The sequence below is a fragment of the Pleuronectes platessa genome, chromosome 10 (genome assembly GCF_947347685.1).
Source record: "Pleuronectes platessa chromosome 10, fPlePla1.1, whole genome shotgun sequence".
NCBI lineage: Eukaryota > Metazoa > Chordata > Actinopteri > Pleuronectiformes > Pleuronectidae > Pleuronectes > Pleuronectes platessa.
Window position 1 is genome coordinate 11,263,646 of NC_070635.1, and position 15,001 is coordinate 11,278,646.

A 15,001-nucleotide genomic window follows, 5' to 3' on the forward strand; every position below is an offset into this window, starting at 1 on the left:
CTAAAAAATCGTTAGAGTTAGAGTTAGAGTTATTGTGGGAGAAAACAAAATCGGTTTCCGCGTGGTTTACGTCTTTAATAAGCCGGGGTCGTAAAGTGCCCGTCGCCGTGCATGTGACTGCTCATCTCAGGAGAACAGTACTTTCTAGTGAACGGGTAAATTCCAGCCGCTGAAGTGTCGCCTGGCGGCCGAAACATACCTCACACATGAGACAGGCTACGCTGCGAGATGGAGAGCGAAGTGGAAGGAGTGTGTCGGTGTGTGACATGCGCTCTGCTGCATCACCGAGGCCGACAATTTAGCTGGGTTTTTATTTTCATTTTGCTTGGTTTCTTAACTCTGTGTAGCGGCCTTTAGGTGCAATCAAGGTCTCTATATAAATCCAAGTTCTTTTTATTTATTATTGATTGTTGCACTACTTTATGACCTTGAAATAGATGGAAACTTGCTGAAACGTCCACTAATCCTACAAAATCTGAAAATATTTCAGGTCAATTTAAGTCTTCGGTTACAAATTAGCTACCAAAATGTCTGCGGGGCCACCTGGGAATTTAACTAATGAGATGTGGACAAACACATTCGAACACGGTGACACAGATAGTGCATGAACTTACACGATTGTGAATCCTAGGAGGAGAGGGGATCAGTGTGTTGCTACAGACCGACACTACATTCTTAGGAATCCAGCAGCAGAGCCGTGGACTCACAAGGACAGCATTAAAAAGGCAGCTTTCAGAAAAAGAAGAGGGGGACAGAAGAGAGAAAAGCTTTTTCACTCGGATCGAGATAGGGCCGAGGAGCGAGGGATTAGAGGGATAACAAAAAGGCCAACGGACTGGGTGTAAACAAGAAAGGGGGGTTAGAGGAGGATAGAAGGAGAGAGCAAGTGTGGAGAGGCGGCGCAGAGGAGAGATTGAACGGTGACACTGCTACAACACAATGGGGTCAGGATGAAGAAGCGCTCCTAATTGAACCAGATAGAGGAGAAGACAGAGATAGAGCCCCTGAAAGACTGAAGAGGGGAGGAGGAGGAGAGGAGGATCACATGGGACTCTTTTTTTTGCACTTTCTACTCCTCCACCAGGAGGAAACTTGATGAATGGCAGTGAGTCACAGATTGGTTGGATATGGCCGAGCAGCTGTGCATGGGAGGGTGTTGAGAAGATGCTTAGGGAAGCACCATGACCCCATGGTGGGGGGGGGGGGGGTCTGCACACTTTTTAAAAAGGGGGGGGTTCGAAGTTTGTGTGGATCTAAATCATTTCTTCCACGTAGAGGAAAGAAAGTTACATTCCGATGGGGACACATGCAAGAAAAGAAACTGCAATAAATCACAAAGGCCTGAAGGTACGAGGCTGACACATCTGGCAGTTGAAGGCCTAACATCTGTATTTCCCTTCCTCTTTAAAAACAGGTGGAGGAAAGGGATCATGGGAGATCACACACACACACGTTCACACACACACACAGAGAGTAGGGAACGGGGTCTTACTGTATGTTGGAGCTGTTCCAGTAAACCGAGTGTCTGTTGGCGGACACCTGGAGCACGCTCGCCCAGGTGAGACTCGTTAGCACCCAGAGAGGCAGCGCCGCCACAGCCATGCTCCCCGTCTCCTCTCGCGGCCTCCGTCCCCCTCCTCCTTCCTCGGTCTCCCTCCGGCCACTCTCTCGGTCCCTTCACCCCACCAAACCACGCCACTCAAACATCCCAGCCAATGCCTGGAGCAGACGGGAGGAGACACAAAAAAGGAAGAAAGAAGCTTCATGCATGCACACAAAAAAAAAGACAGGCTCTGGTTAATAAGTGTTGTGAAACTCTAAAGTCTATTGTCCCCCACCTCCAACCCCCTTTTTTTCCTCCCCCTATACAGCACACACAGCCCTCCCCTTCCTTTAAAAAAAAAAAAAAAGATCCGTGGGGCTTCTAACAAGGGGAGGAGGGGGGTCCTTGGTCCTCTCTTCTCACCGGGATCTGCAGCTTCTGAGCCCGCCAGAGGAGCGTGGGAGGCCGGTGCGCTGGATCCGAGCGGGAGGTCGCGCTGGCTTCCCCCGGGCATGAAACGGATCCCGTCCGGCTCCCTCTGGGAAAGAGTTGCTTACGTGAAGATGAAATTTGAAGAAATCAGCTGCAAAAAAATGAAATAAAAGTCCTCCTCTTCTTTCTATCTTTCTTTCTTTCTTCTGTAAGTCTGCTGCAGCTCTCTCGCCTCCTCGCTCCCCAGGTGCGCGGGGATGAGCTTCACGCACGCCGGGCTCCACTGAGCTTCAGTGGTCGCTGCAAAACAATTCAAGCAGCTACTTTCATTAGGTCTCCAGGACTCTATCCGACAACCATCGTTTACGGTGTGTGCAGCCTGCCAGCCCGTCTCTCATCCCCTCTCTCCCTCTCTCTCTCTCTCTCTCTCTCTCCCTCTGTTTGGTAGGCAGCACTCGTTCACTTTGTGACTCCTCCCCTAGCCAGCGACAAAAGCGCATTCCTCCGATATAGTGACCGAGCTGCAGACACATCAGGCATCACTGCGACTGCAAGTTTCTCTCGGTCTTCCACTGCTTCTTAGTTCTTCCATTATTCGACCTCCACTAGAAAAGTAGACAGCTCTGAATCCCCCCCCCCCCCCCCCCACACTCTGTCTGCAGCCACCATCTGCAGCCCATTTTTCACTCACACACACACAAACCCACGCACGCACACACTCCTCGTACTTTTGCATTTTGATCCCAAAGGCTGAAAAACACCCCTGAACCCCCCCCCCCCCCCACGCTGTGGATACCCAGACACCGAATCTGTGTTAATGTACAGCACGCCAACACGCAGGCTCGTGGACGCGCGCACGTGCATATGTCCCAGCCTTTATAATCTCCACTCACGATGAGGCAAACATACAAACTGTAGATATAAACTTGATTTTTAAAAGTCATCTTTGAGGTGAATTTCAAATTCATAAATGCAGAGCGCGGCAAACGATAGCCCTCATTTAACAGGATTACTGTGTCTATTAAAAAAACTATATTTGTTCAGCTTAAAAACAACTGTTATTACGACATTTTCAAGGAACAATAAGAAACAGTTTTCATCCTTTTTATTTTCTTTCCTTTATCTTTATGTAAAATATCATCTTTGGCATATGCATCTATTGTTTTATTTCATGAATTCAACATTTATTCATTTACACATCTGTATATTTAACATTTTTCTGTGTTGTGCACATATTGGCAATTTGTATATAAGTTTGTTAATAAAGTTGGAAACAAAATGCAAACTGTAGATTATATTGAATTTTACGAATTTTCACTATATGAACCCTTGATAAGATGTCTGTGTATAAGTGTGAGTGATCCAGATGTTATTATGTTGTGCACCTATATCTCTTTAAATATTTGTGATCGTGACATTTTAAGGTGGACACATGTTTAAGGTTAGGTTAAAGCTAGGTTTAGCTTAAGTTTAGGTTAGGGTCAGTTTTAGGGTTAGGGAAGTATGGTTAAGGTTAGTCTGCAGGTAATCAATATAATTCAATGTAATGTCCCCTTGAGTCACAGAGACTCAGCTGTGTGTGTGTGTGTGTGTGTGTGTGTAAGAGAGAGAGAGAGAGAGCAAGAGGGAGGGCTGGTGGGGGTGTAGGCCAGACATGTGAAGTCATGGAAAGGAGGGAGAGAGAGAGAGAGAGAGAGAGAGAGAGAGAGGGAGAGCAGACAGGAGAGAGACTGCATAAGATTGTTACAGTTTTCTCGCCGCCTGCTGGGAATGAGTTGGTTAAGGAGAAGTCAGAATGATTTATTGGGAGAAAAAAGGAGGGATATAGGGAGAAGGAGCGCAAGAAAGAAAAGAGAGATGAGATGCCATTGGGGACTCCCTCTGTCTTCTCCAGTCCCCTCCACCACTCTCCTGAGCTGTCCATTTAATCCCCCCCAACCACACACACACCCCTCCGCTCTACTCTTCTCTTCTCTTCTTCTCACCTTATTCTACCATTTCGAATGCAAAGTTTCTCCGCTCTGCGATTCCTGATACCTGACTCGGGTGTTTTGCCTCTGTCTCTGGTGGTCCACACCCGTCTCCTCTGTCGCTCTCTCTCCAAATCTCTCCATCACAACAGGCACCCAACTTTTTAATGAGCACTCCTCCTTCGCCTCCTCTCCCTGCTCCTCTATCATTTCTCCTCAGCGGCTCCATGTGGTATCGCTGTTCATCACAACACTGTATTCATAGCAGTACAGTCAAGCACCTGGTACTAAATGCATCATTATTTATACCAGTGTGTGTGTGTGTGTGTGTTTGTGTGTGTGTGCGTGTGTCTGTGTGTGTGTGTGTGTGTGTATTCTGCATCTAAGTTGAGCGTATATATTTTGTTATCTTGTGTTATTTTTCTCTAGTTTTCCATCATCACTCTCTATATAAAACCCATTACTTTCATATTTGCTGCTTCCGGCATTGGAAAGTTGGATTAAAAGAGTTGGTTTGACTTCTTTAAAGATTCGAAACAGGGGGAAACTGCTCAGTGTGGACCTGAATGTCTAATTCCTGATTCCCTATTATGCCTCATAATCAACAGAGAGACACGATATCGATCTCCTCCTCTAGCTCTCAGGCAAGAAAGTGAATGTCTATTTCCCGAAAGGTCAAACTGTTCCTTTAAAGAGAAACAGACTTTTCAGAAAAACGTGAAAGGTTGATCATTCTTGACCTTGAACATATATGTTTATATATATAAAATATTCCCTGACTCAACAAATTCTAACAGTATCCTTTATGTCCTCTCTAGTGACCAGAGCGGCCTGGACCTTCTCTCATATGAATAGGAAGACCACTTGTCATCATGCAATCAAGTTCTGACCCAAACTGACTCCATGGTCACAAACTGTTAAAAGTTAAAAGTTAGTATATTTAATTATACCAATAAGAACTGGTTTAAATCTGTTATTTGGGTTGTACAGAGTAAAATGGGGAATCACTCTGAAATTACACAGTTGTTAACAATTATTATGACATCTTTTATTTCTAGTAAGTGATTGTGCATGGTTACTGGATGGATAGATAGATGGATGAATGGATGAATGGATGAAAGGCTGGAAGGATGGGAGGATAGACGGATGGATGGATGGATGGATGGATGGATGGATGGATGGATGGATGGGTGGTCACATTCACCTCCATATTACTGGGGAGATGCAGCAGAAATATCGAATCAAACCCAAACTATCTGCTTGGTTATAGATCCCAGAGAATTTACTGACTCAATGTGTTTCTTTTCCATTTAGATGACGCGACCCTTTAATTCCCGGCCTTTACCAAACGGATGATTGACTGTACGGAGACATCAGACAGGTTATTGGAATGTAAATGTAATGTATGTCTACAACTTAAAACAAACTGTAACTCAGGTGCAAGATGACAAAGTTGGAAATCGGACGCCTACAGGAGCAGGGATTTGGTTCTTTTTTGTGGGGGGGGGGATAACGAGAAAAAAATCCAATTTTTCGCTTTTCCATTTGGTTTCTCTTAAACAGACGCTGACATGTTCTGTTCCAGCAAACACCCTCTGTCAATTCTAATCATCCAGGTTGGATTTTCCAGGCATGTGTTGCAGTGCTATTGGATTACCTTTGTATTGAGGTTATCATGAGAAACGACCTCGAGGCTGAGAGCGTGCGGTGACACTGAGGCTCTTATGACATTTCCAACCCAGAGCCGGCCAACAACACATCTGTCAGAGCGCTCCTTTCTGCAACCTCGAAATCTAATCGGAGCTTTCTCATAGCGCCGATAATTTGATATTAGGCTCCTGTGGGGCCCGCATCCCTATCTGGACCCCCTGGAAGTCAACAATGTCCACATGCATTCAGCGGGACCCTTGAATGTGCACAGACATAATTTTAACATACACTAGACACGTTTTTTATTCTGGTACATTTGTGGGTACGATGAATTTCCCTGGCATTCTTGAACTAGGAGTCTCTTTCTCACTCTCACTCTCTGTGTGCGTGTATGTGTGTATGTGTGTGTGTGTGTGTGTGTGTGTCTTCGCCTGCTTCGCTGTTCACTGTTGTGTTAGTAAATTGTACTGACACTCCCCCCGCCTCCTCTCACTCCCTCACCACCTCTGCCGCTCTCCATCCCTCCCCGTCCCCCTCTCACCCGACTGACTGACACGAATTTTCAATCTCTCTGTTTACCTTTCACTGCTGTGCCTAAAACAACAGTGGTGCTGGCTAAGAGCGAGGAGCAGACTCGGGGCGGGTGGGGGCTGGCTGGGGACGCTTGGGTGGTGGAGATGGAGCTGAGTATAGGGCAGAGCGTTGGTGGAGGAGGAGGGGGGGGTGAAAGAGAGACTGGAGGATGAGGAGGAGAGGTGCCACTAAGATTGGATGGGAGGAAGAGATCGGCGAGATGGGGGAAGCTGGGGAGGGGGATGAAAAGAAAAAGAAAAAACCAAAGAGGTGCAAAAAGAGAGAACAGGGCTTTCTGTGTGTTTTGGTGGAAGAGCGTTCCGAGGGGAAAAGAGAAGGAGGCGAGAGGGGTTAAGGGAAGGAGAAGAGGAGCTGATACTTTCGAACAGTCACGCAAACTGAGCCATGCAGGGGGAATGGAGGAGAGCGAGAGGAAAGGAGGGGAGTGGGGGATGGAAAAAGGAAATGAAAGGGTGGAAGAGAGTGTAAGTCAGGTTTGGGAGAAAGAGTTAGATGGGGCACAGAACATTAGGAGTGCAATGAGATATAGAGACTGGAAGGGGGGGGGGGGGGGGTAGATTTATAGAGGTACAGAAGGAGGGAGAGGACAGCAAGAGTGATGGGTGGAGAGAGGGTTTTTTTTATAAAAGAAGACGGGAGGAATGGGGGAAGAGAGGGTGTATATATGTAGAAAGAGAGAGAAAGAGAGAGAGAGGGAAAGAGAGAGAGAGAGAGCTCAGAATAGATATGCTCTCAACAGCATGAAATATTGAACGAAGGAGACTGAACACAAGGAGGGCCAAGGAAAATGGAGGGACTGATAAAGACAAATACAATCATATTGTGTGTGTGTGTATGTGTTTGTGTATGAGCGAGAGAGAGAGAGAGAGAGAGAGAGAGAGAGAGAGAGAGAGAGAGAGAGAGAGAGAGAGAGAGAGAGAGAGAGAGTCAGAGGATGATGAGAGGGAAGAAGAGTAGGTGTCAAGAATATGAAGAATAGTTGCTAGTGGCTGGAGACCACTCACACACACAAGCATGCTCTGACGCTGCTTTGAGTTTAGATTACTCCCATGTGTGGGGGAGATGGTGCGGAATTCGGTGGTGTTGAAAATACCACACTGCAGAAAAACGTTTCATCACACACACACACACTCAAACACACACTCACACTCACACACGCACGCGCACACATGCCCTTTGATCTTGCCGCTCACTGATCTCCTCTCCTTCCATGTCAAATATTTAGGCTACGTTTGGCAGGTTTGATGAAAATTAGCATGGAGAAATCATTTTATTTATTTAACTTCCACATCCGTTGTCGGGAGCTCCAAGAGGATGAACCCGAAATTCAACGAGAGGAAACCGGCACGGATCCCAAAACCCTGGAATCTGCTGAGTTGCCTATTTCATTACTTTTAACAGAAGGAATCCCCTTTTTAAGAAAAGTAAATGGGGAAAAAAGTGTGAGGAAGTTTGGATGGTTTAAGGAGATGCCACACTCTCTCTACCTCTGTCATTTGGTATTAAAGTGTCATGGCGATATTTTATGTCTCTTATTTGTTGGAAATAAATGTATTTTTTAAAATTAATTTAGACTGTGCCGCCCTGGAGGGAATTTTTAATCTCCAGCCCAGCTTGAGGCCTATCATTCATCCAGAGCACTGCTAGAAAGACCCGACTAGCATCAGACACAAAGAACGACGATGTAGAAAATCTCTTTTATCAAATCTCTCTTTAAGCCCTTCCTCTCTCTGTCACTATCACACACACACACACACACACAGAAACACAAACACAAACACAAACACACACACACACACACACACACACAAACACAAACACAAACACACACACACACACACACACACACACACACACACACACACACACACACACACACACACAGACAGACCTGTATTCACTTACTCTGCATTTTAACCCATGATCCTGACATAAATCAGACAGAGTGAATCAGTGAACAGAGACATTTGTTTCTAGCAGCGGGAGGAAAAGGAAGACAAAGGGGAGAAGAGAAGAAGAGCTGCTGTGAGGATGTGCTGGGGTGAACACACAAACATGACTTACATGACTTCTGGAAGGTCATTTACACCTTCTTTTAAAAAAAAAAATCTTTATTTTCAGTGGGTAAATACAAAATTGTGGACAGGTCAAAGTTATATATTTTAAAATACCTTGAAGAATGAGTACTCCTGCTGCAATATGTTTAATGAAGGGGTATATAATAAAATGACATATTGTTTCATAGTTCATAGTTCATGCTTGTAATTTAACACCATTATTTCTTCACAGATATCCTCTCATTTGACGTTTTAATGGTGGATGGAGAAGTAGAGTTAGGCCCAATCCCATTTCACCCCTTAACCCTTCCCCCTCGCTTTGCACGTTCATGTGTCGGGGTAGGCTTTCCCAATACTTGTTGGGACGGAGGGGTGGGGCTAAGGGGTTGGGCTTTATAGCCCAGGAAACTGAGACCTTTCAGACCCTCACTTCGAAGCCAAATTTGTGGAGTGTTGTGAACAAAAATGTCCAGTTAATTAGATTAAATGCTTTTCAGCAGCATTTCACAAACCCATTTATGACATCATGGTGACGAAGCTACTTTGTGGGACCATCCCAAAAATGTGTCAAAACTCCCTGGGTCCAGACGTGGTGACTGTGGTGACCGTAGAATTGTAGTCTCATTAAGTCTAAACTCATCAAACCTTTCAGTGACCCCCCCCCCCCCCCCCCCCCCACGCAGTGCAGATGAGAGGTTAGGCACCCTAGAATAAATCACCTCCTCAAAATGTCAGACCTTTAAATCACTTTCTATCATCCAAAATCATTGTTCTGCCTTTTTAATGCATCATAAAAGAGGATGTGATTAATTAATTTGGTTATCATCCATAACACTTGCATTAAGGCATCTTTGTTGTGTTTTTCACTAATTTATTTGAGTGTTTGTCGTCCGTCCCTACATTGCAAAGACCTGGTGAGAAAATACAGAGTTGAATCCCTTAAATCCCCTTGTGTGTGTACTAGTGTCTTATGAGCAAACACATGCATGTGTACTGCTTGTGTCTAAGAGTCGTTGGTATTTTGAGGCTATTTAGACAAATGTTCCTGATGCCTCATATATCACAAGTCTCAGCACTGTATCATCCCCCTGAGTGTACTTCTGCAGACGGCAGAGAAACCCTGTAGACAGCCAGTGCGCACACACAGACAGACAAGCGCACACACAACAACAGACACACACATGTACACACATGGAAAGAGAACAGGTGCAGGTTGAAAAAGCCAGCTGCCAGCCGCTCTTTGTAACATCTACATTTCATCAGCAGCAGCAGCGGCACAGGTGACGCTGAGCCCAGTGGGCTCCGAGATTAGGGGAGTGGGAGGAGGTTTAACTTACGCTGTTATCTAAGGTCAGATTTGCATTTTCCTTTTATTGTTAAAGGTTAGGTATTCCAGTGACTACGCTGATCTGACATCAGTACCCAGAGCCACCTTGCAGCACCCCGCAGCTCCAGATGGTGACATCATATCTAGACAGGAACTTAAAAGAACAGTGGGGAGATTTTTGGACGATCGTGATTTGGTCTGCGTCTGCATCTCTGCAGGTCCACGTCTTTCTTCTTTCTCTCCCTCTGTCTCTTTCTCTCTCTCTTGCCTGTAGCTACCTCTTTCTCATTCTATCGCAATCCCCTTATTTCTGTCTCCGCTGCTATCTCTGTCACCCTATTGCTCCTGGCTTCCTCCTCCCTCGCTCTATCTCTATTTGCCCGCTGCTGCCGGCCTCCCTCTCTTCCCTCGGCTCAGATGCTGTGAGGGAATGCTGTCAGGTGAAAACCAGGCAGATTAACCTCTGACCCTCGGCAGGAGGTGGGGACAGATTGGCTTGTAATTGCTATCAATGTAGCGTGTGTGTTGGTGCGGGTTCAGCATTTGTGTGCCTTTTCTCCATCTGGGCAGTGGGATGGCAATCTGACCCGGCACAGGCAGCCATCAAATTTAAAGGATGAAATGCATTCTGGGTTGTGATGGTGCATTATGGGTGTAAGTGGGTGTTTGGTGTCAATACCAAAGAGGACGAGGGAAAAAAAAACCCATTACTGCTGTTCTCAGCAAACTGCAGCTTACTGGTGTGTCCAGAACATCAGAACACGGACATGTTAACACACCCACGCACAAATGCACAGACAGACACACACATATACAAATGAAATTTACTTTTTTGACTTTGAATGGCAACTGATTTGTGCAGCAGCTCGTGTTAGGGGACCTCTACCGCAGCTTATCTCATTGGGTTTGTGTGCATGGGTGCCCATGTGTGCAGAATATTTGCGTACGCATGTGTGCAAGTGCGCGCGTGCGTGTGTGTGTGTGTGTGTCTGTTTGCTCTGAGACAGAGGCTCTGACTCCCAGCTATCCTTTGTCACTCTGACTGAAAGGCTGAAAGCAGGGAAGCCATTTCAGACTTTGTGGCTAAATGATGGCAGGTACTGGGATCCATCCGCCGCTCGCTACAATAACACAACAGCCCCGTCATCTCCATCCATAAATGCATTTCACGCAGTCTCCTCCTCCTCCTCCTCCTCTTCCTCCTCCTCCTCCTCCTCCTCCTCCTCCTCCTCCTCCTCGTCTGTCTGCCATTCAAACCCTTGTGTAGGTGCTCCCTAAATCCAGGTGGGTTTAAGGGTTTAAGCTGAAGTAGAGCCAGATTCAGTGAAAGCGTTTTTTGTCCCTTGTTTCCTTGTTTCGCTGTCTTCATGTCGCCCTCAAATTGTTTTTGAGTTATTGCAGAATATATAGGCTTGTGGTTTTTGGTGGTGGTGTGAGGACGGTGCCACTTGGCCTGAATGTATGACTCACCCGGAGTCACCATGTATTCCTGGTGATGTCGCTGCCACTTTTGAGCCCGCTGATGAAATTAATGAGCAGGGCGGCTAAATGGGGCGTCTCAATACTCAGCGCTGGAGACTCACAGGGGCGGGCGAGCTCTCTCACCGGCCGAGGAGCTGCCAGAGAGACAGAGAAGAAGAAGAGAGAACAAGAGGACTGCCGAGTTGTCTCAAGGTGAGTCAGGAAGGGAGGAAGCAGATGGAGAGATGCATCAGATAGCAGGAGAAAGCACTGAGAAGAAAAGGATGGAGAGAAAGGAAGGGGGAGTAAAGGCGAGTGGAAGTGAGGGGAGGAGAGATAGTGAGTGAGTAAAAAGCAGGTCTGGTCCAGGTGGGGTTCACACAGTCATGTTATTTTAGGAGGGAGAGAGAGAGAGGGAGGGAAGGAGGGGGAGAGAAAGCGATGGATGGAGGGAGGGGAAGATGAATGTAGTTAATTAAGATGAGCAGGCGGAGGAGACAGTGTGGAATTACACAAACACTAATTAGAGTCTTCGTTAGGGGGCACAAAATGAGAGCAGCGCATCCATCATCTCAACCCTCCATCCCTCTTCTCTTCCTCCTTCTACACCTCTATTTTGTGCTGCCCTTACATTCACGTGGTAACCGTATTTCCTCTCGCGGTCCTCCTTGCTGCCCCTCGCCACCTCCACTCCTCTTCTGCCACTCTTCTTCTTCCCACACCTTCTCTCCACCTGCTTCATTTTCTCCATTGATCCTATATCAGCAGTTAGGTGCAATTTAACATCTTGAATCATTATCACCCTGGACACTCTTCTTCTCTTTCTCTCCTTCTCTCCTTTCACTTTGATGTCTCTTCTTTGTTTTCACGTCATTCCTTCTTCTTTTTTAATCACTGCTCCAGGAAGGATTTTTATTTCCCTCTCCCACTCCCCCCTGTTACATGCTGACAAACACACACACACACACACTCACACACATATTCAATGTACTATGTCAGCACTATTTTTATTGTCAGTCCTGCCGCTCCTCTTTTACTTCTCCTACATACAGTAAACACAGCACTGCAAAGCACTTACCTCTTCCCATCACACTTTCCCTCCCTTTGTCTCTCTTTTTAGCACCACTCTCTTTATCATTTCACTGTCCTCCTCTGGCTCATCCCTCATTCTCGGCTCGAACCGAGGAGCAGCCCTGCCTCTCATTGTAGTCGCCTGCGTCCCTCTCACCTCACGAGGCCGCGGGGAATAATGAGGGATAAGGTTGGATGGAGCTCAGGGTGGTCTGTGCCAGTTCTCATTTTCTAGCACTTGATTACACAATATAACACCATGAAGTCACAATACCACTGATTGCAATTATGTACTTGAGTGGACTATTTACTGACTTTACATGTTCTAGCCGATTATCTGCACACGTGCTTTGATCACGTACGTGCTCACACCGAGTTGCTTCCTCTCACTGAGCTGTTGGTTCCAGTATTTATTATTAAATAATTTTTATATTGTACAAATAAATCAACTTATAGACATTAAAATTGCAGGAATCAATCACAATGATCATTTATTGAACCTTTTTCTATGGTATCAAAACACGTTTCACATTTTCACCTCTTGTCAGCCTTTCAGTTGAGGTGTCTGATTATATTAAACCTATTTTTATCACAATTTATTCACACACGTTTTCTTGCCATATAACGAGTTATAATGGGAATAAAATGTTCATTCTCTCTATGATCTTGTCATAGACGATCGATTTCAAAGATCTATCCAGGCGCACAAGACATAAAAATACTAATTGCACGTCTGAGGCAAGTCCAATCCTTAAAGGATAAGCAGTATAGATAATGGATGGAAATATCAAAGTCCATTCTCAATGTTTAATATGTGCACTGAAGGTTTTAAGCTCCAATAATAAACATGTAAGTTGCAAACGAGACCATGACTGATCTTCCAAAGTTGTAACATTGTGACTTCCTTCAGCTGACCTATAGGAAAACCGCCTTGTATTGTCAAACTCTGCGCATGCACGCACGCACAATGATGAAATAACAACAAGCAAAACAAAATATTTGTGTGATTTGCTGCATTGTCCCATAGAGCAGAGTCCAGTGACAAGCTGCTACTGGTGATTTGTATGTATGAAGATCTCATATCGAGTAGAGGGACACAAACACACACTCACGTTATTCAGCACCATGCTGTCATGACTCAACAAGGGATCTGAATTGGAGCCAGAGAAGCTTTTTGGTGTTTTACAAAAGTTATTGTCCGTGTTTGTTTTACGAATAGCAGTGGTGAGTTAATAGCAGTCAACATAGCACGATCAAATATAAATATTGTAAAATGTTGTTCAGCAACCTTGTGTCTTCTCTTCGGGGCTCCCTGAGTGAACATTTATTATTTACTTCTCGCTCCCTGACCTCTGACCCAGACCTGGACTTTGTCGGAGCGTCTTGCTGCAGGGTGACAGACAGACGGGGGGAGACAGACAGGAGGACTACCAGCCGTCTCGTGTCAAAGGTCACAGCGCTTGCTGCTGGAGCCTACTAACAAGCTGCTGTCCACCTGACCATCATGTCCAGGCAACTCCCATGAACACCCATGGCATGGCAATGCAGCAGGTACACCTTTAACACAAAACACCTACACACAGATTATCCATGTAGACTGGTGAAGAAAGAGCAGAGGTGTGAAACCTGTGGCTTTGTGATGTTATACAAGCCAAATGTATATTCATAAGGTAAGATAAACTTTATTGATCCCACGCTGGGGAAATTCACTGCAGTACATCATCATATATAATGGTTTTCCAGCCATGTTAGTGCTATGGGAGAATGCTGATCCACCACGTGAAATATCTCAACCACTTTAGGATGGATTGTCTTCAAATTCAGTGTTGACACTCATGGTCCCCAGATGATGAAGCCTACTTACTCTGGTGGGCCCCACTTTTCCTCTAGCGCCACCTGAGGGTCGCCATTTTAGTTTTTTGATGGATGGATTACTCTAAGAATTTGATGCACACATTAACAGTTCCTAGATGATTTGTAATGACTTGAATCCTCTGACCTCACAGACAACTAGCGCCATCATCGGGTTTATGAACAAAACTAAGAATGCAAATAAGAGCATTCCCATCAGCCTTGGTTGTACTCATTAGGGCTAATTAGCGGGTGTTAGCATGCTAAGAGCGAACATGTTAAACAAACCCGGTAAACACGAGTAGGGTAGCATTGTTATTTGCATTCTGCTGTGAGATTTTAGCTCAAAGCACCACTGTGCCTAACTACAAAGCCGCTAGCATGGCTGCAGATTCTTAGTCTTGTTTCTAAAAGGCTTATAAAATATTTGCATTAGTGTGATGATAAATGTGAATCACAGTTTTAGGACTTTGTTCCCATCTGAAACTAAAACCTTGCTGTAATAGGTGGATCTCAAATCTTCACCTCACCCCACTTACATTATTGCTCCATATTTTCTTGTTTCTATGACCTTTAACCCTAGAACACTATCGTCGGGTGTTTTTTACCCGAGCGAGTGTGGTCATTGGATTTTCATTGTGTTGTTGCTGTCTGAGTGGCGTGTGTCCTTGGGTAGCTTCAGTCTGCTCACTCACGTCATAGAAGGTAGGGTAGTTTCCCTGCTCCCATCCCTGTTTTCTCAATAGAGATAATTGTCACCCGACGTTAGTGTTATAGGGTAAATAATAAAAAAAAAATGATATAAGTTGTAAATGATGCGGGGAGACTGTGCCTTCACCGGACATGTCCCGGGAACGGCTGGACCAAAGAACAAGTTCCCAGCTCTATTATATATATATATTGGGATTTTTCTTTTACGACCCCCTAATTTAAGAGCCTTTTTATTGGATCCCCCCATGATACTTTTTTTTTCGTTTTATGAGATGTTGTATCGGGGGGAAATAAAAGAAGAGTACTTCAAATTGCCATGTATTGTTGTACATTA

General features: G+C 45.3%; 1 protein-coding gene across 1 annotated transcript in view; it reads right to left on the minus strand.

Annotated features, from left to right (window-relative positions):
- Positions 1 to 1,629, minus strand: part of efna3b (ephrin-A3b) — a 55,350-nt gene extending 53,721 nt beyond the window's left edge. Inside the window, 1 exon segment of the mRNA XM_053433421.1 lies at positions 1,493 to 1,629. Coding sequence (XP_053289396.1) covers positions 1,493 to 1,602 — 110 coding nt within the window. The 5' untranslated portion in view covers positions 1,603 to 1,629.
- Between the last annotated feature and the right edge of the window lie 13,372 nt (positions 1,630 to 15,001).